A 24010-nucleotide genomic window follows, 5' to 3' on the forward strand; every position below is an offset into this window, starting at 1 on the left:
AAAGTTTAAAAAATTCCATAACGACTTTCTTTTACTTTATTATTCATAAAAATCACCTGGTAAACATGAAAAATGCACATTTTTTTCTATTTCACCATATAAAATCTGATCCATTAGGATTGAGTTGGGGTTCATGGATACTCTTCTTCTGTTTATTCTTTCCTCTTTTTCCACCTTTATTGAAAACGTCGTTGCTGAATGTGCTAATGGATTTACATATATTACCTCATTTAATCTTGTTGATTGCTCTAGAAGGTAAGTATATTTCACAATGAGGAAACTGAGTTAATTAACTTGCCTGAGGACTTAGCTTGTAGACAGTAATGGTAAGGTCTGAGGCTAGAGCCAATTTTATTACCTTAGCCCTCCCCCTTTTTTTCTTTTAATCTGGAAAATTGTAAATCATTTCAAAGACACATTTGGAAGTAACAAACTCATAGTCATCTCTTGTTTCAAGAGAATTATTTCCTTTCTCTCCTCTGTATTCTTACTACATGTGAGCAAGTTGAGGTCTTATTTACCTTCATATCCTTGTGCATAGTATTATCCCTGACGTGTAATAGATTTTCAAGATTTTTTTTTCTGCGCTGAAATTTAATTCATTAATTCAAGCCTTTGTTACTTAGTAATTCTGAGACTTAAACTCCAATAGCTATGCCATTAACTCTTTGTAACTTTTCATTTATTAAAATTGGTTTCCTAATTTATTCGATTTAGGTTTGTGCATAAATTTTAGATCTGATTTAGTTTTAGTTATCATAATTATAACATAAAAATTCAGTCCCATGGAAATAAAGTCCTGTGGAATTATCAGTGATTTGTTTTATTTAATAATGCAATTTGCTAGCTGTTCTTTTTTTTTGTTTTGTTTTGTTTTTTTTTTGTTTTGTTTTGCCTCTTTCTACCTCCATCTAGAATCAGTAGATGTTTGGTTGAATTTTGTGATTTTTTTGGTATAATTTGAGCAAAGATAACTCAGTGAATTTTATTTAAAATTCTCAGTGTTCTGAAATCTCCTTGTATATTATTTTCTTTCATGTGACTGTTGGTGTTCTACTTGTTTCATTATACTTTTATAGAATCCTTAACACAGATGACATATAAAACACTATGAAATCTATCACAGTTGAAACTCTAGACCTTCCCTCAACCCATGGGGATTCATTTGGCAGGAGGCCACCAAAACCAGTTCTTTTTGATGCTTAGTTTCCAGTTTCTACTTTAATTGCTGCCAAAATCTGAACACTTGGGAATTTAATTGCTCATTATATTTGTCACGGTGGTGTCACAGACCCAAATAAAGACTGTTGCATGCAAAATATTTATGGGTATTAATTTGGCCTAAGTGTATATTGGATTCCATATTTTTCTACATTATAAAGTATAGCACTTCCAGACAGATGTAAGACAGAATCCTGCAAGAGCTTCTGCTCCATTTGACTCTACTAGTAAACTATTTTCCATCCAGCTCAGTATTTAAATTTGATGACACCTAGAGGAAGGCCTATTCAGAACTTTATTTTATTCACTTATGCAGTTTACTCTTTAGAAGCGGACTCGTGAGGAGTTTGAGTCTGGCTCTGAGGCTAGACTGCTTGGGTTCAAATCCCTGCTTTATCCCTTGCTAACTATATAACCCTGGGCAAGCTTTATCTTAATCTCCCCTGTGGTTGTTTCCTCATTTGTAAAATAGGAATACATATGGTTGTCATGCAGATTAAATGGTTAGACTTCCTAGAAAAAGTACCTAACCCAGAGTCACTACTCAATGTTAACTGGTTTACTATAATTAATACACACACACACACACACACACACACACACACAAAATACATTATATATTAAAGCTATAATGTGTACCATGGTTGCTGATACAAATGTTTCTGAATTTTCAGTTTTCTTCTAATTAATTAGAGCTAACCTGTGCCTGTTATATTACATGGCATGTCTGGTCAGCATTAAATTTAATACCTTTGTGACCTTCCATTTTTCCTTTGTATTCCCACTTTTCTTGCTCCACGTTGTCTAGGCTAGCAGGCCTGCTTTTTGTTCCAGTATTTTATTACTAATAACTGATTATTTTTGTTCTTCTGCTTGCTGTTCTTAGGAGTTGTTTATTCATTCATTCTCTCTGTCCCCTTTTCTCTTTTTATCTGTTGCCTTTTCCTTTCTTCTGCTGTGATGGTTGTAGGTTTCTCATGGGATTATATTGGTCAAAGGAAATTAGGAGGCGCTTGGAGGGTGGAAATCAGAAGCCACTACCACAGATAATTTTTTTGAATTTCTGTGAACTTTCCTATTCTGTAAAGTAAGTCCCCTATGTCATACTTACCACTGAAATCGTATTCTGGGACAGTCCTATACTAACTTACAGAATCCCCAAGAATGAATAACTTGTTGATTACAAATAATTTACAGTTTTTCTCAGATCCATGCTCATATAAACTGGGCTGAGAACAGATTTTGATTGGAGGCCGCTGGCTCAATTTTACCTACAGTTGTCTCTAATGTTAGAGAAGTGTTATTGGTGGTAAACGTGACAGTGAATCTGTTTGCCCTTTACTTAGTGGATGTTTGATGCTTACTTTTATTTATGGAGAAGTTTGAGCAGATAAAGATGTTAGTTGCTTGAAATACTTATTCTATATGGCAAGAGCCTAATATTGTCTGAAATATAATTCAAATCATGTGTCTGTTACTTAATGATTCTATATATGGTTCTTGAAACATAAAAAATAGATTTGATTTCAATTTCTGTATACAGAAGTATTTTTAGTCAAGATAATAGTTAACTGTTTAAATGCTACAGTGCTTACTTATTTCCTGTATTGTTCTGTTGGGCATAATAAACTTTATGCAGACACAAAGTGTAAAACATGGAGCATTCATTCTTCTGTTAGTTAGCCTAATACTCATTTTGGGTTTCCCATTCCACTTCAAGGCAGAATATGCCATTTTAACCACTTCCTGATAAAATTATTATTAAGGTTGCAGCTTCTACTCATTATAGTGAAGGTACTCTGAAACACGATATTTCAGCTAAATCAGAAATTTGGCTGTCTTCAATTCCTGGCATCACTGAGCACTCAGTGTGGCTACTCAGTGTGGCTACTACAGTCTCTCAGTGTCCACAGGTCCACTTTCTCTCTCTCTCTCTTTTTTTTTTTTTTTTTTTTTGAGATGGGGTCTCACTCTGTCCCCAGCTGGAGTGCAGTGGCGCGACCTCAGCTCACTGCAGCCTCCACCTCCCAGGTTCAAGGAATTCTCCTGCCTCAGCCTCCTGAGTAGCTGGGACTACAGGTGCGCCCACCATGCCCAGCTGATTTTTGTATTTTTAGTAAAGACAGGGTTCACCATGTTGGCCAGGATGGTCTCCATCTCTTGACCTCATGATCCGCCCATCTTGGCCTCCCAAAGTGCTGGGATTACAGGCATGAGCCACTCTGCCCAGCCTTCTGTTTCTTATTTTAATCCAAGAATGTGTTTATCTCCTGTCTCTGTGGCTAGAAAAACTAGATAGTCAAGTAATCTTCCAACCCTGCTGTTTATGCTAGGAATGGACCTTAAAACATTTATGTCCAATAATTTTGTTATTTCTTTAATTCTTTTATGAACTTGTTCCTCTACAGTGGTGGAGGCCCAAGTAAAGTTAAAAATTGCAGTAGGATACACACATATGTTTATTGAGGCACTATTCACAATGGCAAAGACTTGGAACCAGCCCAAATGTCCATCAGTGATAAACTGGATTAAGACAATGTGGCCCATATACACCATGGAATGCTTTGCAGTCATAAAAAAGGATGAGTTCACGTCCTTTGCAGGGACAGGGATGAAGCTGGAAACCATCATTCTCAGCAAACTATCACAAGGAGAGAAAACCAAACACCGCATGTTCTCACTCATAGGTGGGAATTGACCAATGAGAACACATGGACACAGGGTGGGGAACATCACACGCTGGAGCCTGTCTGGGGGTGGGGGGCTGAGGGAGGGATAGCATTAGGAGAAATAACTAATGTAAATGATGAGTTGATGGGTGCAGCAAGCCAACATGGCACATGTATACCTATATAACAAAACTGCACGTTCCTGTACCCTAGAACTTGAAGTATAATTTAAAAAAAATGAAATAAAAAAAAGATTACAGTAGGATTGGCAGAGGAGGAAGTTGATGAGGAATTTCAGGGCCAAAAAGAAACAAACAAAAAAGTATATTTTTTTTTCTTAATGGTCTCAATCAACAACATTTATAATTTTGAGAAAGTTTTTAAATTTCTTAAACAGGACACAAAAACACTGTACTTAAATTAGAAAACTAACAAATTCGATCTCAGCTAAGCAATTCTCTTCATTGAAAGACACTTCTAAAAATGTGGGAAGACAAGACAGAAGAGGATATTTTTAATGTATATACCCAAAAAGGACTTTTTGAAAAATATGTAATTTTAATTATTTTAGATTCATTTTGGTAATTTCAAAGATTTTAATTATAACAGCATACAACTGTGTGTGTTTGTTAAAAGGATCTTTGCCTTAATTTGACTTAGTTTTAAAAAAGATCAAGGTTAAAAATATTGGTTTATATACCAATATATTTCAAATCAATTAATTCTTATACATTGGAAATTATTGATATAATTTCTGTAATTTTGTAAAATTCAGGATACTTATTCAAGAATAGAAAGAACATATTAATACTAAAATTTTGTCATTTAGTTTTTCTTTCTGTAAAATTAACTAATACACTAAATCGAGTTATTTTATCACCTAAATACTAGTAAATTCCATAAGAAATCTAGGGTGCCAAAAGATTCATATATATATGTATATATATATAAATTTAAAATTTCTACAATTTGTGCCCTCAAAACCTATTCGGGTTCTCTCAGATTAAGTGAGTTTTAAGTATACATAATTATATTTAGAATTGTAGTAAAATCTTTTTAAAGTACTTTTAGAAAATTCAGTCTAGTATTGCTATTTTACCAAAAAGTAGAAACACTTATGAAATTTAAACTGCTTATGTCATATTTACTCAATCTTAAAATTCTTCTAAGAACCTGATCTAATCTAATTTTCACCCAATTTTAAGATTTGAACTTTAGTTTCAAGTATATAAATATATATGTACAGTTGTAAATATTACACGTAAAATTGTTATTTAAAGATCTGATTATAAAATTTTGATTCAAAAATTTTGAAACTTTTATTATTATATATGTGCTCTATCCCTTCATCTTAGTCAATGCTAACTTATTTAGAACTTGGTATTTTTTGTATACTGTTTATGGTGATTAAAAACTTAATGGTTTTCTCTTTTGAGTTTAAATTGGATTTTCTATACTTAAGATTATTTTAGAGAACTAATTTTTATTCCTCCAAACTTAAGAAGTTTTCCTACTTTTGTAAATGCATTTCTTCTGTTTATCCACTTTGAAAAATTGTTAACAAAACTCCACTTTGAAAAACTGATAATGAGACTTCTGTGACAGCTGTATCATAAAATGTTTTTATTTTGTTACTGTTGGATTTAACTGTCAATTTTAATGAATGCTACCCAATTAAAGTGGTATGCATATTTTTCATGAGTCCATGATCAATATAATCAATTACATTTTTGCATAACTGAATAGAAACAATTTTTCTCAGGATCTTAGAGAATTAATGCAATTTTTAAATATGTTGCAGAATTGTGAGAAGCTGGAGAATAATTTTGATGACATCAAGCACACGACTCTTGGTGAGCGAGGAGCTCTCCGAGAAGCAATGAGGTAAGTCTGGGTCACCATAGCAACAGTCACAGATGTGGTAAAGAAAAAGTCATTCTTCATTATTTGGGGAACAAATGAGTTCATTGCCACCATTCAGCTCTGTTCTCTAAGGTATTAATTTGTCAGTGGAGAGACTTCCCTTGAGGCTGTACTTTGGTTTTGAAGCTGCATAAATGTTAAGCCTCAGTGCACAGTAAAAAATGTAAATGTTTAATTTGTTACTTAAAATGCTTAAGGGGTGTCTTGTTTTATATTTATACTAAATGTGTGATTGAATGAAAATATTGTTCATCTAAATTCTGCCTGTATATAAAGAAATAATGTACAATGGTGCTTTAATTGAGTAGTATTTCCTCCTAATTAATATTTAATTTAAAGAGAGGTACTTACATTTTCATCTTCTATAACATTTTATACGATTATATTATATTATAGTATTTTTAGTGATTTACATTTTTACACTATTACAAAGCATATAATTAACTTCCTTTCAACTATAGTGGTCTATAATGAGCCTGACTTTTTTTCTTTTTTCATTTCTTAACATCAGTAATTCTGAATATTTATATGAAATTGCCCCAAATTTGATGCCTTTTAAATAACTTTTAGTGAAGAATTTTTCAAATCTATTTGATCAGAATCAAGAAAGTCTTTTTATTAGACATGGAAAATGTGTGAGAAGTAAAACTCATCATCCTTAGAGTGAGAAAACAGCAAATGATAGTAGGCTTAAAAGTTCTGAGCTTGAATATTTGAGTAGCATAATTTCCAATATCTTTGTAAAGAAACAGTGTATTTATATTTATTTAGCCTATAAAATTAAAATATGTTTTTAAAATATGCCTTCTTCTATCTTAATGCTCATTTTTCAAGGATATTAAGGCTAAAGAGATTAAAATGAGAGAAAGGATAAACCTAAGAGCTTCCTAGAAAGGTAGTTTAGATACAATTTTGTTATTGCTAGCACACAGTTACCATATACTTTAGTTTAGAAGCTGCTCTCATTTAGTAACCTTCCTTTTACCATGCAAGCAGCAGGAGAAAGTAATTAAATTTAATAGAAGCTGCCCTCATTTTGAAGCCACTTCTATTTAAAACCACAGGGGGAGGTAATTAAATTTAATGGAAACAGTAGCTTCTACACAAAGATACATGGTACTTCTCTGTATAGTTGATTATGATGTCACAAAAAGAGGAATAATATATTACTAGTATGAGAAATTACCAGCTGGAGCAAGTGAGCCTATTTTATTGTTAATGTCTTTACTAATAAAAAAAGAGGGAAAAATAAAGCTGAGTACACAATAGAGAATTTGTATCTATATAAAATGCAATCAGTCTCAGAAAGTTTAAGTTATTGAAAATTTTAGCAAATTAAAAATAAGGTGTAAAATATTTATTTTGGAAAAGGCTAATGCAGAAATTATGAATGAATTTCTAATTCTTACCATACATAGTGGTTTATCCTAAAATTACCACTGCTATAAATTTAACATTTTTTGTAAATGCTTATTATGATAAGTTTAAATACAGTAAACATGCATGCCAATATTTACTTGGAAAACTGCAGTTATTCTCTATATTTTTATATCTATTTATTTTGAAGTAAATACATAGACAAACAGGAAGACAAAGAGGGTGCCAACTCTTATGCTTTGAATAAAAGAACTGAAGACCAAAAGAAAGAACTGAAAAGAGGCAATGTGAATGAAAAATGACGTGAATGAGGAAAATACAACGAACAAGGAAAGGATGTGTAATCAGTGTAGGAAATTTGTCCTCAAGAAAAAACCAAATTGAATTATAAGAATTAACTTCATATGAAGAGATTATTAAATTCTGCCAAATTTTGTTATACATAACATTTTAGAACATACCAGGATGTCCTGTTTTTTAAAAAACTAGAGATGAACTGATGATAAAAACAAGTATTACCTGACTGGAATAACTTGCCAACCACCCATTCTATGAGACAAAGCAGTAGTCTGGATAATTTAAATGAGAATTTAATTTTATGGCATGAAATGTGCTTGTTTGCTTAAGTTATACATTTTACTTACACACACACACACACACACATTATTGGTAATGTCTGGATTCATTAAACAGTGGAATAATTTAGTAATTAATAGCATACAACAATTTAGTATGTGGTGGGTCAGGTGCTTTTTAAAATGTGTTTGGAATATGCTTGAGGTGAAGACCCAGAGACTGAGTATTTCAGTCTTTTCCCTGGCCCAGAACATTTCATGGTAGCTTCTCTGTTAGTCCATTGGCCTGGCATAGCTTGGCTATGGGACCATCCCTTTTTCTTTTTTTTTTTTTTTTTAATTATACTTTTAAGTTCTAGGGTACATGCGCACAATGTGCAGGTTTGTTACATATGTATACATGTGCCATGTTGGTGTGCTGCACCCATCAACTCGTCATTTACATTAGGTATATCTCCTAATGCTATCCCTCCCCCCTCCCCCCACCCCACAACAGGCCCCGGTGTGTGATGTTCTTCTTCCTGTGTCCAAGTGTTCTCATTGTTCAATTCCCACCTATGGGTGAGAACATGGAGCATCCCTTTTTCTTATTAGCTTGATCTCTTTAGCAGCCCCTAAGTGGCTCCAGGTCCCCACAGTGGTGTTCTTGTCCTGAGTGTGTCTAGCCAGGAGTAACTGGAACAGAGCTGGACCCACATCTGAAGATTGTCCTATTGTGGCTGCAGTTTTGGGGGGCCTTTCACCATCTTGGGTACCTCCTTATTTATTTAGGTTTTACTATTTCTATGAGCTTATCACAGAAAAGAGAGGATTCTTAGCCACCTCATCCAGTCTCTCTTTCTGGACAGTCTTTGCTGTGCAGTCTTGAATCTGGTCTCTTGTCAGTATCTGAGTTTACAAATCACTTTAGATCCCTCCCATGCTTCCTCCTGATCCCAGTCTTAAGGATGCCCTGAGCCTGTAGCCCTGGTGTGTAAAAAGGACAAGGGGTTACAACCTTCTCTGGAATATGCTAGCTAAATAAAACGTTAAATAAATACATTAATTGACGTAGAGAGAGAGAGAGAAAAAAAGAGGATTAGTGAAGATTTGGGTTTTCAGGTGACTGTGAGATAGCTAAGGTTAACTCATGTGTAAATGTGCAATAGGCAGAGGGAAAATATAATGCAACAACTCAAGGAAAAGACTGAGAGTTGATATGCACATTTGAGACTTGTTAGTATTTTGATACTTCTTGTAGCCAAGGGAAGGCATATGATTTCCAAGAATAGTGCATTGGGATAAGAAAGAAGGAGAGTCCAGCCAGATGTCTAAGAAAATACAGGGCTTAGGAAAATACGTGCCAGAAAAAACATATTTTGGGATTTAAAATTCTGAATAACCTTCTCTAACAGAGTAAGACTAGACTGAAATATAATGTGCCTAAGAAGAAAAGGACAGGGGAATGGAATTCCTGGCCGTTGTTCTATGGCTCTTAGAGACATCTAGACCAATGCTGCCCAGACCTTTCTGTGATGAGAGAAATGTTCTCCATCTGTGCCATTTAGTGTGAGAGCCATCAGCCATATATGGCCACAGAGTACCTGAAATGCGATGAGTGTAACCGAAGAACCGAATGTTTAATATACTTAATTTTTATTAATTTAAATTTAAATACTTATATGTGGTTAGTGGCTGTGGTTTGTTCTGTGCTGCCCTAAAGGGAAGTTTTTGTTTTGCTAATGTGACACTTGACTGCCTCTCACTTAACAGAGTTCTCAACAATGGAGAGGCCAGGGTGAAGCTAAACCATGTTCACACACATCACACATAGACACACTTAGTTTCTTAGAAAACTGATAGTAAAAGGTAGATCCATAACCTGGTAATAGATGTAAAACCAAAACTAAAAAGTATGATTTGATATAGAGGAGACAAGGTAGCTCTTATTTTATAAAGACATAATTTATACCTAGAAGGCCCAACAGAATTAACAACAAAACCTCCCTAAGAATTTGACATCTTTTAATGTGATCATATTCAAAATGAAGATGGAAATTCTTAAGTTCTTCTACGTGTTATTTAAAACAAATAGTGTCTGTAATTGATAATAGATACTATAAAGATCTTATGAAGTTATTATATGATGAAGTACCCCAAGTAGTCCAGGACATGTTCAATCACCCAGTAAATGGTATAAAAGATTTTTTGTTTTTTTGTTTACTTGTTCGTTTTTGCTGTTTGGACAAAAAAAAAAAAAAAAAAAAAAGACTTTATAGTCTCACTTCACATGGCCCAAAGGAAATTTCATGCATTTTTAAAGAGCTAAGGGAAATAAATGAAACAGCCAAAGTCCAGTAGAATATAGAAGTGACTCTTTGAGATTGAGACGGGGAAGAGATGATACACTAACAAGTAGGTGAAGAAATCACTAAGCTTTGATTCCATTAAAAAAAAAAAAGCTTCTGTCATTTGCAACAAAATGGATCAACCTAGAAAATGTTAAGTGAAATAAGCTAATCACAGAAGGGCAAACACTGAATGATCTCATTTATATGTGGAATTTAAAGACGTTCATCTCATAGAAGTAGAGAGTAGAATAGTGGTTACCAGAGGCTTGGGAGAGTAGTGTGGAGTGGAAATGAGGAGAGGTTGGTGTTCTATAGCACAGTAAGGTGACTATAGTCAACAGTAATATATTGTATACTTTAAAATAACCTCAGAAAATTTGGAGTGTTGTCACAGGAGATGGAGACCATCCTGGCTAACACGGTGAAACCCCGTCTCTACTAAATATACAAAAAATCAGCTGAGTATGGTGGCGGGGGCCTGTAGTCCCAGCTATTTTGGAGGCTGAGGCAGGAGAATGGCATGAACCAGGGAGGTGGAGCTTGCAGTGAGCAGAGATCATGCCACTGCCCTTCAGCCTGGGTGACAGAGTGAGATTCTGTCTCAAAAAAAAAACCAAAAAACAAAATAAAAAAAGACAAGTGTTTGAGGTGATAGATATGCTAATTACCTTGATTTGATCATTACACAATCTAATATGTATTGAAACACTGTATCCAATAAATATGTGCAACTATTATGTGCCAATTAAAAACAAACTTATTTTAAAAAGATTATGCAAATGGGGACAATCACAAAATTAAAAGACATCAATGTACTATATTGCCATATGTATGACAGATTTTAAAAGTTGGGAACTCAGTAGATAATTGGCAAAGTATGATTAAGTAACCCTTGGAAATATTCAACTCTAATGGCAAACAAAAAGTGTAAATTTCATAAAAAATACACCAATCTCTTGCTTATTGCTGCTAATGCAGTTTGGTGGGAAGTTTTTGAGTGCTAGAGATGGAATAGCGAGACAGCCATTCTCACAGATGGCTAGAGATGGAATGGTGAGACAGCCATTCTCACATTCTCAGAGGATTGAAAATTACTGCTGCATTTAAGGAAAGGATTGTGTCACTAAGTATTAAGAGACTTAAAACAAACATACTTTTCTTGTATTAATTTACCTTCTAGGAATATATTATGCAGAAGCCGTAGAAATTATGCATAATGTAAATGTGATACTCAAATTATGGAATATAACCATGAACAAATTTTACAGAAACTAATTGTCTACCATTAAGACAATAGACAAGGCAATTGTATGTATATAACATAAATATATATAAATGTATATATTACATATAAATATATATTATTTATATATTCATATTTATCATTTTAAAATATTTATAAATTTATAAAGTATATAAAATCTGTGTATATATACAGATATATAATATATTTATATTTACAGCTATATACACAGATTTACATATATTTAAAATAAATCTGTGTGTGTATATATATATATATAGAGAGAGAGAGAGAAACAAAATTGCTTGTAGAATATTATCTCAACTGAATATAAAAAATGCAGAGAAAAAATAGGAATGAAATGTGGCTACTACATCTGGCTGGTTGGCGTAAAGATAATTTTTTGAGGCTTATGCTTTTCCATTCTATATTTTCTGTAATGGGAATATATTATGAATAATTAGAAAAACAGTGAAGGAAAAAATGGAGAAAACTAAAAATATGAAATAAATACTGGAATCAATAGTAAGAATCAAATTTGAGACTCCAACTGTAATTTTAGGTAAATTGATTATTTTACTCTTACTTTTTTGTGACATAGGATTTAAAATCTCCTAGGATTTATATGAGGAACTAGGATATAGAGGAGAGAATGCTTTGTAATTTATGAAAATTAATAAAAAGATATAAAATATAATGTTTGTATACATTTTTCCTTTTAATGATGTATGTGCTTACAAGAATTACATGTGTAATGTATAAATAAAGGAATTCAATGGAGAAGTTCACTGCAGTCTTAACATATAGAATACTAGAAGCAGTATATCTTGTCCAACTTCTACATAGTCTATTTTAGTGCCATGGGTGTAGAAATCTTATACAGGATTTATGAAAATGATAATCAAAGAAAAAGCATTTTAAGGACAGGAAAAAAGTGCGTCATCTCTAGGTCAAATCTCTGGTTTATAGTATGATAATGAATTTAGAGGTAAATTTCTCAACTTCTTTTCATCATAGTTTTTCTTTATCTTGGTTGATTCAACTCTCTAATCATGCCACAGTGATTTGATTTCTTTACTATCATATTCTGTACCTGTTTTAGCCCCTGTGATAAATCCTGAACAGTAAGGGGAAGGATGGGGCCACTTTTAACTTTGTGTTGTATTTTTTTTTTTTTTTGAGATGGAGTTTCAGTCTTGTTGTCCAGGCTGGAGTGCATTGTTGCAGTCTTGGCTCACTGCAACTTCCGCCTCCCAGGTTGAAGCGATTCTCCTGCCTCAGCCTCCCAAGTAGCTGGGATTACAGGCATGTGCCACCATGCCTGGCTGATTTGTGTATTTTTATTAGAGATGGGGCTTCACCATGTTGGTAAGGCTGGTCTCGAACTCCTGACCTCAGGTGATCTGCCCTCCTCGGCCTCCCATGTGTTGTCTTTTTGTTCCTTTTCAGTCTCACAGGCAGTAGAGGGCTATGGGTAATAGATGTATGCAATTGGAAGGTATTTGAATTGAATAGCTTGAGAAAAGGCGACGTCAGATTCTGAAAAAGAAGAGGTACATATAGAATATACTCATTAATAAAAAAATAAAAATACTATTGGGAGTTTTTTACAGTGTCTTTCTTAATACACATAAAATATAGACTGTTAATAGATTTATGAGTATACCTCTATGGCAAGAATACAGATTGTTTTTGGAGTGCCAACATTGCCAATTAGGCGTTATTTTATTTGCAGAGCCAAGTCTATTCAGTGAGATCTGTTATATTTACATTAGTACTATAAAGATGAACTACCAGTACATAATGTCTCTGAAATGTATTCTTTTTCGCTTGGCTTCATCACGTGTTAAGAATTTTGTCACTAGATGGTGATGTTGAGTTGCACAGTTTATCTGTGCTGGCTTTTTTACTGGTGTGTGTATACTATTTGTAGGTGCATCATAAACAGCCATTTATACAGAGTTAAATATAAAAGTATAACTGTGTAAACTTGGAAAGTAGCTTTTAAGAGGTCTAATATTTCTAAATATTATTTGAGTCAAAAGGTTAAAATTGCTTTAATGTTGTTGTTTCTTTACCTTCAACTCAAGGACTTTTAGAGGTGGAAGCAATATAAATAGCAATCTAACTTTTTATTGAAAGGCTGAGGTCCGAAAAGAGATCCCAAGACATTTAAAAGAGGTAGTTTTTCAGCTTTTCAGGTATGTCCCGTCTGTGTGTATTAGCCTAATGTATGTCTTTAATTTCACTCCTCTGTTAGTATTCAGTAGTACTGGTGTTGACTACCATCTGACCTAAGGGTTGTGTTACTACTGGAACCTAGGTATTATTTTAGCTGTTTATGATTTGGGTTATGTTAATATTGCATCTGTTGCTAAATATAATGGTTGAATTACACTGATACTTTAACTGATACTTCTACATGAACCGTGACTCCGAGTAAGCCGTGATTAGTAAACCATGAACCGAGTAATTTTGTTCATCTGAATAAGATTTAAAGATAATAATATGATCATTATTCTACTTTATCTTATTCTTAGAGATTTGTGTGTTTGCATGTGTATGCATATTTCTATATGTGGTATGTATTATATAGATTTTACATGTGTGTATATGTATGTATATATTTCTCTATAAAATCTCCCCTTTGCAGTCAAGGAAAACTTGCACTGTGACAGCATTTGGAGTTTGGAGTTCCCTTGCCTTTCAGGTGTATTCATTAGGATTACAAAGATATAAGGAAGTTCTATGAAATTCTTTTAAAATAGTTAAAAATGGAAGAGGGGAAGGACAAGGCACGCTAAGTGTTTGAGATTAGCAAATTGATTAAGTAGTTTACAAAGTAAATATAAAGCTATGAGGGAAAAATCAAAGTGGTATTGAAGAAGAACATAAAATAAATAAAATGAGAAAGTATTAACAAAATACTTCCAGTGAAATTAGCAGGTTGTTTAATAGTATGGAAAGTAAATAATTTTTTAAACATTCTGAAAATGTTATGCAATGATGGAAGTAATAATAGATGATTTGACATTTGTAACTTTTTTTTAATTTTTAAAGTGTTGAAAAACAAATTCCTTTATAATCAGAAATGCCCGTGTATAAGGGTATATTTTAACTACCTGAAAAGTTTGAGCAGTGAGATTGGATTCAGAAGCAGTGTTTCAACTCTTTTCTATTTTAATCATTTCTAAAATTCTATCCTAATTATGTTTTTCCAAGTTTTCTATCACTAAATAGATCAGCAGGAACCTTCTGAAAGCCCTACTCCCCAAATCAGCAGAGAAGAGTATTCTCTTGTCTTCTATTCACAGAGAACATGTTATCTTTATCATTTCTATTACAGAAAAACACATATTTCACCATGTCCAGAGCAGGTTCCTTGATTTGGTTTATGCCACCTAACACATGAAGAAGTCAATCAGGATGAGTACTTTCAGATTTTTTTGAAATCAAAAGACAAAAGTGCATCATTAGTTTAGATAATCATGCACCTGCCCTAATAAATATCATTGAAATACAGGTCAGAAAATATATGTAATTAATTTTATGTAATTTTTGTAATGCATGTAATTAATTTCATGTACCTTGAGTAATATGAATGTATGTATATGTCTTTATACACCTATATACACATGCACACACATGGATACACACATTTTGTAATTTATATAATTAGTTTCATGTACATTTTGTAATATGAATGTATATGTCTTTATACACATATATACACATGCACACACATGGATACACACATTTGGTATTATCTGTTTGCCATGTAAATTAGGAATATTACTTCCATTCATTCACTTCAGGAGTGAGTGAAAGCAAGATTTGACACTCAGTTTCAGATGGCCCAAATATAATTTAATTGGGGAAATAGAAGAAAACTATTATATTAGCTGTTACCAGTGTTTAGTAAAATCAACGATATGGTCGGCAACAATGCTTCTGGATTATTTATGGATTTGTTATTAACTGGCATTTATAAATACAGAATTCTGTCAATTTAGAATCTTTTCCTTCACTTTAAACTTGAATTAGAATTCGAAAATGAGAAATATTGATTACATAATTATCAAGTACAAATCTAGTGAAACAGTAGAACAAATGAAATCAGTTAATAGGTTAACACGATTAATTAAGTTATTAATTATTTATTTATGAAATACATTATAATACTCATTAATCTAAGCATTGGTTTGTTCCACCTGGTGCCTAGTAGGTACTAGGTGACATTTGTTCAAACACAGTGTTTGCAGAAAATATCAAATTAATATTGCAAGTGATAGTTCGATATTTTTGGGAAGATAAAACCAGAAAAGAAATATGTACCATTGATATACAGAATGTATCTATTTGAAACAACAGCATTGGCAACAGCAACATGAGTAAGAAGCTCTGAGCCAAGCAAGGTCAGGAAAAAACTGCATTTTCCCCTTAGTATCAAAAGATTGTATATTAAAGACTAGGAAAGAAGGGATGCAGCTTTTGTTTTGCTACCAAAGAAAAGTGCAGAGCTAAGTCGTTACTCTAGAATGCTTATCATTTTAGATACAGACTTTGAATGAGCAGCTAATAGCTAAAATTATTTAGGAGATAAAAATTGGTACTGTGAGGATTAGCTTTAATTTTAAGTATCCATAATTGAAGTGCCACATTATGATTTTAATGTTATGATAATCTTGTTAACAAGCTGTTGTGTATATACTATCATATTTTAATGTAGTTGCAAAGCTTAAGTAAACCATAAAGTAAATTGCTTTTTGAATCAGGCTTTTACAAGTGGAAAATTAGTGGTTTACATGTTTTGAATAAGTATTTTGTAATTATATTTGTCATTTTCTACAACTAAAGAAGACTAATAAATTTACAGATAATAGATTATTGTTTAAAAGCACATTGGCATTTTTTTATTGCTCATTCTAATTATTTGGTATATATGTCACAATATACTATAATAAAATAGCTGGCCCTAGTTTTTTTGTAAGTCATCTCTTCTGGAAGATAGACATTGACATTTAGTTATAATATTTCTCATTTCTCATATATCAGCTTGTTACATTTAGAAGAAAATTAATACAATTTCTTATCCAGCATTTCTACAGGTTATTATGATGTGTACTAAATACCTTCCATTGAAGTTATTTGTGTTTATTTTATTTTGGGGAAAAAAGTCTCCCATTCTGACAAGTTATTTTTAAAAAATATGTTGCCTCTTTTGAAAATCAAGTAGAAGTAAGGAAACATTTTATTGTAAAAGGGCAGATAGCATATATTTTTAGCTTTCTGGGCTACATAATTTCTGTCACAACTATTCAATTGTGCTGATGTTGTACAAAGGCATCTGTAGACCATATGTGAATTCATGGGTGTGGCTGTGTTGATGTGGCTGTGTTCCAATAAAATTTTATTTGTAAAGACAGGCAGCCATCTGGATTTAGCCCTTGTGTTGTAGTTTGCAGACCCGTGGTTGAGAGCAAACATGACTTAAGTCCATTAGAATAAATTTCAAATAATGTTTGGAGAAATATATTAAGAATTTGTGATTTTCTCTGATAGGTTAATACAAATACTATGAAGTCCTTCCAGTTTTATCAATGAACATGACTATACAACATTACTGAGGTGCCCTTTCTACTGATTTCTAGGCTGTTCTTTGAAATTGAATAAGTTACATTTCCTGGATTACTCTTTCAAGTAATTAGTGTGATTAAGAATTAAACAGACGATCTAGCTTGTGAAATCACCAATATGCAACAAACATGAGACATCGGTACCAGTGCCACTGAATTAACTAGCATTGATTATTCATGTTTATGTTTTATAGTTAAAATGTGGAATAACCACCAATGAACCGTTTACATTATGAGACAGTATAATGTTGCTCTTAGTTGGACAATTAGCTTTCTATAGTATGGTACTTATAAAAGGACAACATTGTGTTATTTTAGTTTATTTATGATTCTTTTAAGCAGATGAATCATGGTATCTATACTAAGGCACATCTATGATATCTGCTACCGACTGAAAAAATGTTGATTGTGATCTATTATTTTAATGCCTTTGTAAGTTTTATACCCATGGAATTATCTAAAGAATTACTTTTATTAAAAATTTAGTCAATGCATATTTAATAAATTAGTGAATCTTGAATACTTTTCTTGTAGTCTACAAAGAGGGTTTTTTGTTTTTGTATTTTCTTTTTTTTTTTTTTTTGTCTTTTTTTGAGTGAAAGGAGATGGCATATAGGATATTCTAAGCTCCATTTAAAAAATGTGTTTGGCACCTGTAGTCCCAGCTACTCAGGAGGCTAAGGTGTGAGTACCACTTGAGTCACAAGGAGTATGAGGCTATAGTGTGCGCTGTCCACACCTGTGAATAGCCATTGCACTCTAGCCTAGGCAATGTAGTAAGAATCCATCTCCTAAAAAAAAAATAAAATTAAAAATTAAAAATGTAAATGTTCTTGGTGTTTTCTTGATGTGCAAGATGTTATTTGGTGACAGCTGTTCTGATATGTTCAGATATGCAGTGAACTGGGAATAAACCCTAATTTCAATGGCTTCATATGATGGCTGGAAAGGCCTTGCTCCTGTCAAAGGCCAACACCTTCACTTGTGAGCTGGATCCCATTTCCTCTAGTCTTTTAAAAAGTTTCCCTTGTGTAATTACCCTCTCTCTCCTGAAACACTAATTTTTGCTTTTACATGATTATTTACATCTGCATACTTGCATATTGTGCATCTTAAAGACAAACAGATAAATGAAACCTGTCTACATTTTCCTCTCCAGGTGCCACTCCATTTTGCTCCTCACCCTCAAAGCCTAATGAAAGAGTTGTCAATAAAGGTTTTTCATTTTCTAATCTCCTGGTCTCACCTTAATCCACTCCACCTGGACATCTCTTGCTGTCAGTTCAGTGAGAATGCTCTGTGTTGCCAAATCTGTAATTTGTGCTTGACTGGTCTGCAGCATTTGCTTCAATTGACTATCCTTTCTTGAAACATTTTTCCTCCCAGGCTTAAGTTACTCTACATCATTTTATTCTTTCCCTGCTTCATTGACCACTCCTTTTAACTCTCCTAGGCAGCTATGTCCTCCTCTTTTCAATGTCTAAATATTGACATATTATAGGACATAATATTGGGATGCCTTGTTTCTACTATTTTCCCCTCTGTTTCTAGGTAGTTATCATTTCTTTCCTTAGATAACCATCTATTTGATGATAACTGCCATACTTTCATCTCTGCTTTTGATGTCTCCCCTAAAAAAACTTCAGCTTTACACTTCAGTCAGACACTTGACTTAGCCACTTCAGTATGTAAATAACAACTCAAATTTAACATATCCAAAGGTGATATCTGGATCTGGACTTCTTTTCTTTTCTTTTTTCTCTTCTCTTCTCTTTGCTTTTCTTTCTTCTCTTCTTTCTTTCTTTCTTTCTTTCTTTCTTTTTCTTTCTCTTTCTCTCTCTCTCCTTCCTTCCTCCTTTCCTTTTCCTTTTCCTTTCCTTTCCTTTCTTTCTTTCTTTCCTCTTTCTTTTTTTTTTTGAGATAGGGTCTCACTGTGTCGCGTAGGCTGTAGTGCAGTGGCACGATCTCAGCTCACTGCATCCTCCCCATCCCAGATTCAAGCGATTCTCATGCCTCAGCCTACTGAGTAGCTGAGACTACAGGCATGTACCACAACACCTGGCTAGTTTTTGAATTTTTAGTGGATACGGAGTTTCACCATGTTGGCCAGGCTGGAGATTCCTGGATTTCTCACCACAACCCTCCACTGAACCAATTCATCCACGGGTCTTTCTATCTGAGTAAATGGCAGTAGCATCATCTTTAGTTATTTGAACTACAAATCTGGAATTCATGGAAAAATTTTTCTCTTTCACATGTGCATCTAATCAGTAGGAAAGTTGTATAAAAATTCCTGTTACAGCTATATCCTTGGAATCTGTCCAATTTTGTTTCTCCCCTGCCACCCTCCTTACCTCTCATGTGAACTACTGATTTCCCTTTTTACACTCTTTCTTTAAAAATCCATTTTCCACAGATCACCAAGATAAACCAAATTGTGACCTCTCTCTCCAAAGGCTTGCTGTTTTACTTAGAATAAATGACAAATTCCTTACTCCTAGCTTGTCTTGCAAAAACCTTTGTGATCTTCCTCTGACTCGTTAACCATATGTCTGACCTCTTTCAGCCTTGCTCACAAAGCTTCTGACCAACTGTCTTTCCATCCCTAAAACTTTCCAGGCTTGGACCTGATGCTTACCTGGGCTCCTTAAATGGGCTCTTCCGTGCCTTGCTGCTTCTTGCTATTCAGCTCTCAGCTTCAGTTTCATCTTTTCCAAAAGGGATCAATAAAGGTTAGGTGAATAAAAATTGAATGAAAGAGGTAAAGTAATTTGGGCATATGGCACAAAATTGAAGGAGCCAGAATTTGAACCCAGACTCATTCCTCTTGCAGAACTCATTACCTCTCAGAAAATTTTAGGGGTGTGTGTGTGTGTGTGTGTGTGTGTGTGTGTGTGTGTGTTTCCTATCTAGGCCATGGGATATAAGTACTTTGTCAGTACACTTTATGCACATATTAGAGAAAGCTTCATTAAAGGAATACAGGAGTAAAATGATAGATATCATGAAATTATATACAGATATTTAAAGATCAGTCTTCCTAATGTTTCCCAAGGGGTCTAGGAAATTTAGTTTAATTTAGTACATTTTCTAACTTCAGGCTTATAGCTCTGTCCCATTTTAAGGGCCATTATTTTGGCTGGGGAATAGAAGGAGTAATAGTAGTAATTTTATTTAGAGATCTTCCATAACATCAACTTTTAGTGGAAATGAGTGTTTGTCATTGGACCACAGAGGTAATACTTTTAGTCGATATCTGTGTTATGTTTACAAACCAATTATCTTGCTAGCATCTTTCTCTATCTTTCAGGAGAGTTTAGAGTAATTCTTTTTTTTCTTTTAGATGGGGAAAGAAAAATGATTTACAATAAGGTTAAATTACTGGCATTATATTTGTCATTGTCATATTTTTTCTTCATATTTCATTTCTTCATCCTCTTAGATGATGTTTATAATTTCATATTCTGGGAGGGAATATTGCTTGAGACATTTCTCACCCAGAGGTAAGAATTGGGTTGAAATTTAAACAGCTTGGATGAAAAAGCTGTTTGGGGAATCAGATTTTTTTTCTTTTTAGTAGTGAAAAAATGATAAGAATTTTCTTCCTGTGAATGAAAATAATTACTAGTTTTGACACATAATTAAAGGTAAATGATTGCATATGAGGAAGCTATATTAAATAATTTAAATACATTGGGTAGCCAGTTTGAGCCAGTCACTACCATTAACTGCAGTCTGAAAGTTGTTCCTTGTATGGGGCATTCCACCAAAATGAAAGTCTATTGTTCTTTGGCATTAATACAAGACTTGTGCTGCATTTCATATTTACTCAGGATTATAATCTGTTCATCTGAAATTTTTTGAGAATTGATTGTTCTTTCAGTACTTCCACCAAAGTACCTGTCTGTTTTTAAAGAGCATGATAAATATTTTTGTCACACATAGTTCCATAGATGACATAGTTATTGCAGAAGGGTTTCTTGACTATATCAATACTAACGTATACTCTTTGAAACCTATAATTATATGAGCAAACTAATAATTTCTAGACATACCTGAATCATTGTATGCCTGTGATTATTTTTCTGCTTGTTTATAAAAACAAATACATTTTAAATATGATGATGCCTAGAAATAGAGTATTTTTTAAAATGCCAAATAATTTAGGACCATGAATACCTCTCCATAAGCCAAGTTTTATATTTTATATCCTCATAAATATATAGCATTGTAGATTAATTTGACTTGACTAAATCTAGATTATTGTGTTACTGTTAGGGTACTCAGTCTTAAAAATGCACTTTGGAAAAAAATCCTTAGTGTTTGAAGACATATATAAATATTATACACACACATTCCTTGTACCATGATTCAAATTGAGTATTTTTGAATGGCTTATCACATTTCAGGTTTATCTCTAATTATACAGAAAGTGATTGTAGTTACGATACATGTTTACTAAAAACAATATGAGGCAAATCTTTTTCTGTTCTTGATCGTTAAATTCAGTTCATTTATGAGGCCTGTCAAATACCAGGCACAAGGTTGGGTGCTAGAGTATAAGAGTGAACAGCCCTCAATTCCTGCTTTCAAAGCTTAGTGCCTAGGGGTAGATTTACTGTCAAAAGAGGTGGTTTTTTGAAAGTATTTAGATGGAAGCCAGTGATGTGCATAAAATGTTTTAAGTCATCAGCATGCATTTATTAATTCTAAAATCATGAGAGAAGATTAAAGCAAAACCAGTGGGGAAGAAGCAGTGGGTAAAGGAAAATCTGAAAATAGTCACAGCTATATAGTAACTGATAAGGAAAGAAAGAAGTTATCACCAGAAAGAGATGTCTGTTGTATTGTTTTCTAAAATTTTCACTTATAGTGATTTTCTATTCTTAATGATACCTTCAAATGTGTATGTATCACATTTTTATTTATAGTTTTAAATTAATTTCTTTAATGACCTCAGACTCTTTGTCTGTGATTGATAATTAAAGGGTATTAGGCTTTATAAGAACTATCTGTAGCTAAGAGTTACAGTGCACCATCATATACCCTTTGAATTTCAACCTACAATTTGGAGATTATAATAGAGGAAAAGTCATATATGTTTGCAACATGATTATGTATTTTAATATAATTTTAAATTTTAGTATGTGTATTAAGATGGAATAAAGAATACTGATTGATTGTAAAACTGAAGTTTAGAAACAAAGTAATTTTTTATATGCAAGGGGCTGAGATCTAATCTATGACATTTTAGAGGTTTTCTTTAAGAAAGAAGGGTTATTACATTGAAATATTTATTGTTTTGAGCAATGTTTGTATTTTTGAATACTACTAGCATTTATATCGAAGGGATGACTCTAGTTTAAGAATTATAGTGTAAGGCCATTGAAGGCACAGTGGCATTGAAGATTTGTGGAGATCTTACACCTGGTTTAGTCTTTCAAATATTTATTGAGTTCTTACATATGCAAAGTACAAGTACAAACTGGAGATGCAGTTATGAGCAAATTTTCATGAGCTTTATCCTCATGAAAATTGGATAATGGGCAGGCAGGTGGCACTGATCAAATAACCACACAAATGTATATAAAATTGTAACTAAGATAATTCTACAAAGAGCAAGAAGTGTTGCTAAGAGTGTAAATTATAGGAAGATTTGACAGGGGAGTCTTCAACAAAGAGTAAATCAAGCTGAAGTCTGAAAGAAGGGTAAGTGGATATAGGCTAAGAAAATAGGTCAGTGTATAAATGAGAGTTTTCTGATGTAAAGTATTTGTGGGCATGGGGTAGGTGAAAGTAACTGAAGACCAATATGACTAAAACGCAGAGGGCACGGATTACATTGTGGGAGATGAGGTTGAAGCTATAGGTAGGGGCCAACCTTGGGAAACCCCATTGAGAAATTTTGCCTTTGTACTAGGAGTATTTCGTATTACTAAATACTCTTTATACTAGGAGTATTTCGTATACTAGGTAAGTATGTAAAATAATTAAGCTTTTGAGATATATCACCATAATTGTAGAATTTTTAAAAATATCACTCTGGCTGAAATAAAAAGGTTCAGAAGGATCTGAAATGAATACAGAGAGTCTGCATGGGAGACTGTCATATTGGTTTTGGTAAGAGATGGATATGAGAGCTCTAATATGGATATTAGAGCTCAAGTAATATGCAGGGGTTGGAGAGATGTTTAGGATGTAAAATGTGAAGGATGGGAGAAGAGAATTAACAGTCAGGTCTCTGTTTGGTGTAACTGGATGGATAGGGAACTGTATTGGTAAGAATGTACATTAGTAGAATGTTTCTTTGCAGGTTTATTTGACAATATCAAATTTAAATATTCACTCCCTTTAATCTGTAATTAAAGGGAAAATAGGATGATATGCTATATAATTATTTAATACATGATGCTGTTTTCTCTTCACATCTGTTGTACTAAGTGAGGTGGGTAAGTGCCCTTTTTATTTCCCGTTGATGCTTTTTTTTTTTTTTTTTGAGACGGAGTCTTGCTCTGTTGCCCAGGCTGGAGTGCAGTGGCACGATCTCAGCTCATTGCAAGCTCTGCCTCCCGGGTTCACACCATTCTCCTGCCTCAGCCTCCCAAGTAGCTGGGACTACAGGTGCCCGCCACCACACCCGGCTAATTTTTTTGTATTTTTAGTAGAGACGGGGTTTCACCGTGTTAGCCAGGATGGTCTGGATCTCCTGACCTCGTGCTCCGCCCGCCTCGGCCTCCCAAAGTGCTGGGATTACAGGCATGAGCCACCGCGCCCGGCTGATGCTTCTTTATTTTACCTTTCTCTTCTGGAAATCTATAAAATGTGATTCCCATTACATCGTACTGCCTGTTACCCATCCTTCCTGTAGACACCTATGGATCCTTTGGTCACACTCCTCATTCTTTATAAAGTTTGTCTCTGGGCTCGCTTTGTCCAACTTTTGTCCTGATTCTTTGTTAGTTCAATAACCTACATAGATGAGGTGTTCAGTACCTGGCCTCTATTCCTTGAATTCTTCTCCTCCAGTATTTTTGGT

At 33.6% G+C, this 24010-nt stretch overlaps 1 protein-coding gene across 3 annotated transcripts in view; it reads left to right on the forward strand.

The window, feature by feature from the left end:
* DPYD (dihydropyrimidine dehydrogenase) overlaps positions 1-24010 on the forward strand; it is an 843687-nt gene that overhangs the window by 92722 nt on the left and 726955 nt on the right. For all 3 annotated transcript variants that reach the window (NM_001132697.1, XM_054527610.2, XM_054527649.2), the window contains 1 exon segment: positions 5692-5774. In NM_001132697.1, coding sequence (NP_001126169.1) covers positions 5692-5774 — 83 coding nt within the window.

This window comes from Pongo abelii, chromosome 1 (assembly GCF_028885655.2).
Source record: "Pongo abelii isolate AG06213 chromosome 1, NHGRI_mPonAbe1-v2.0_pri, whole genome shotgun sequence".
Lineage (NCBI taxonomy): Eukaryota > Metazoa > Chordata > Mammalia > Primates > Hominidae > Pongo > Pongo abelii.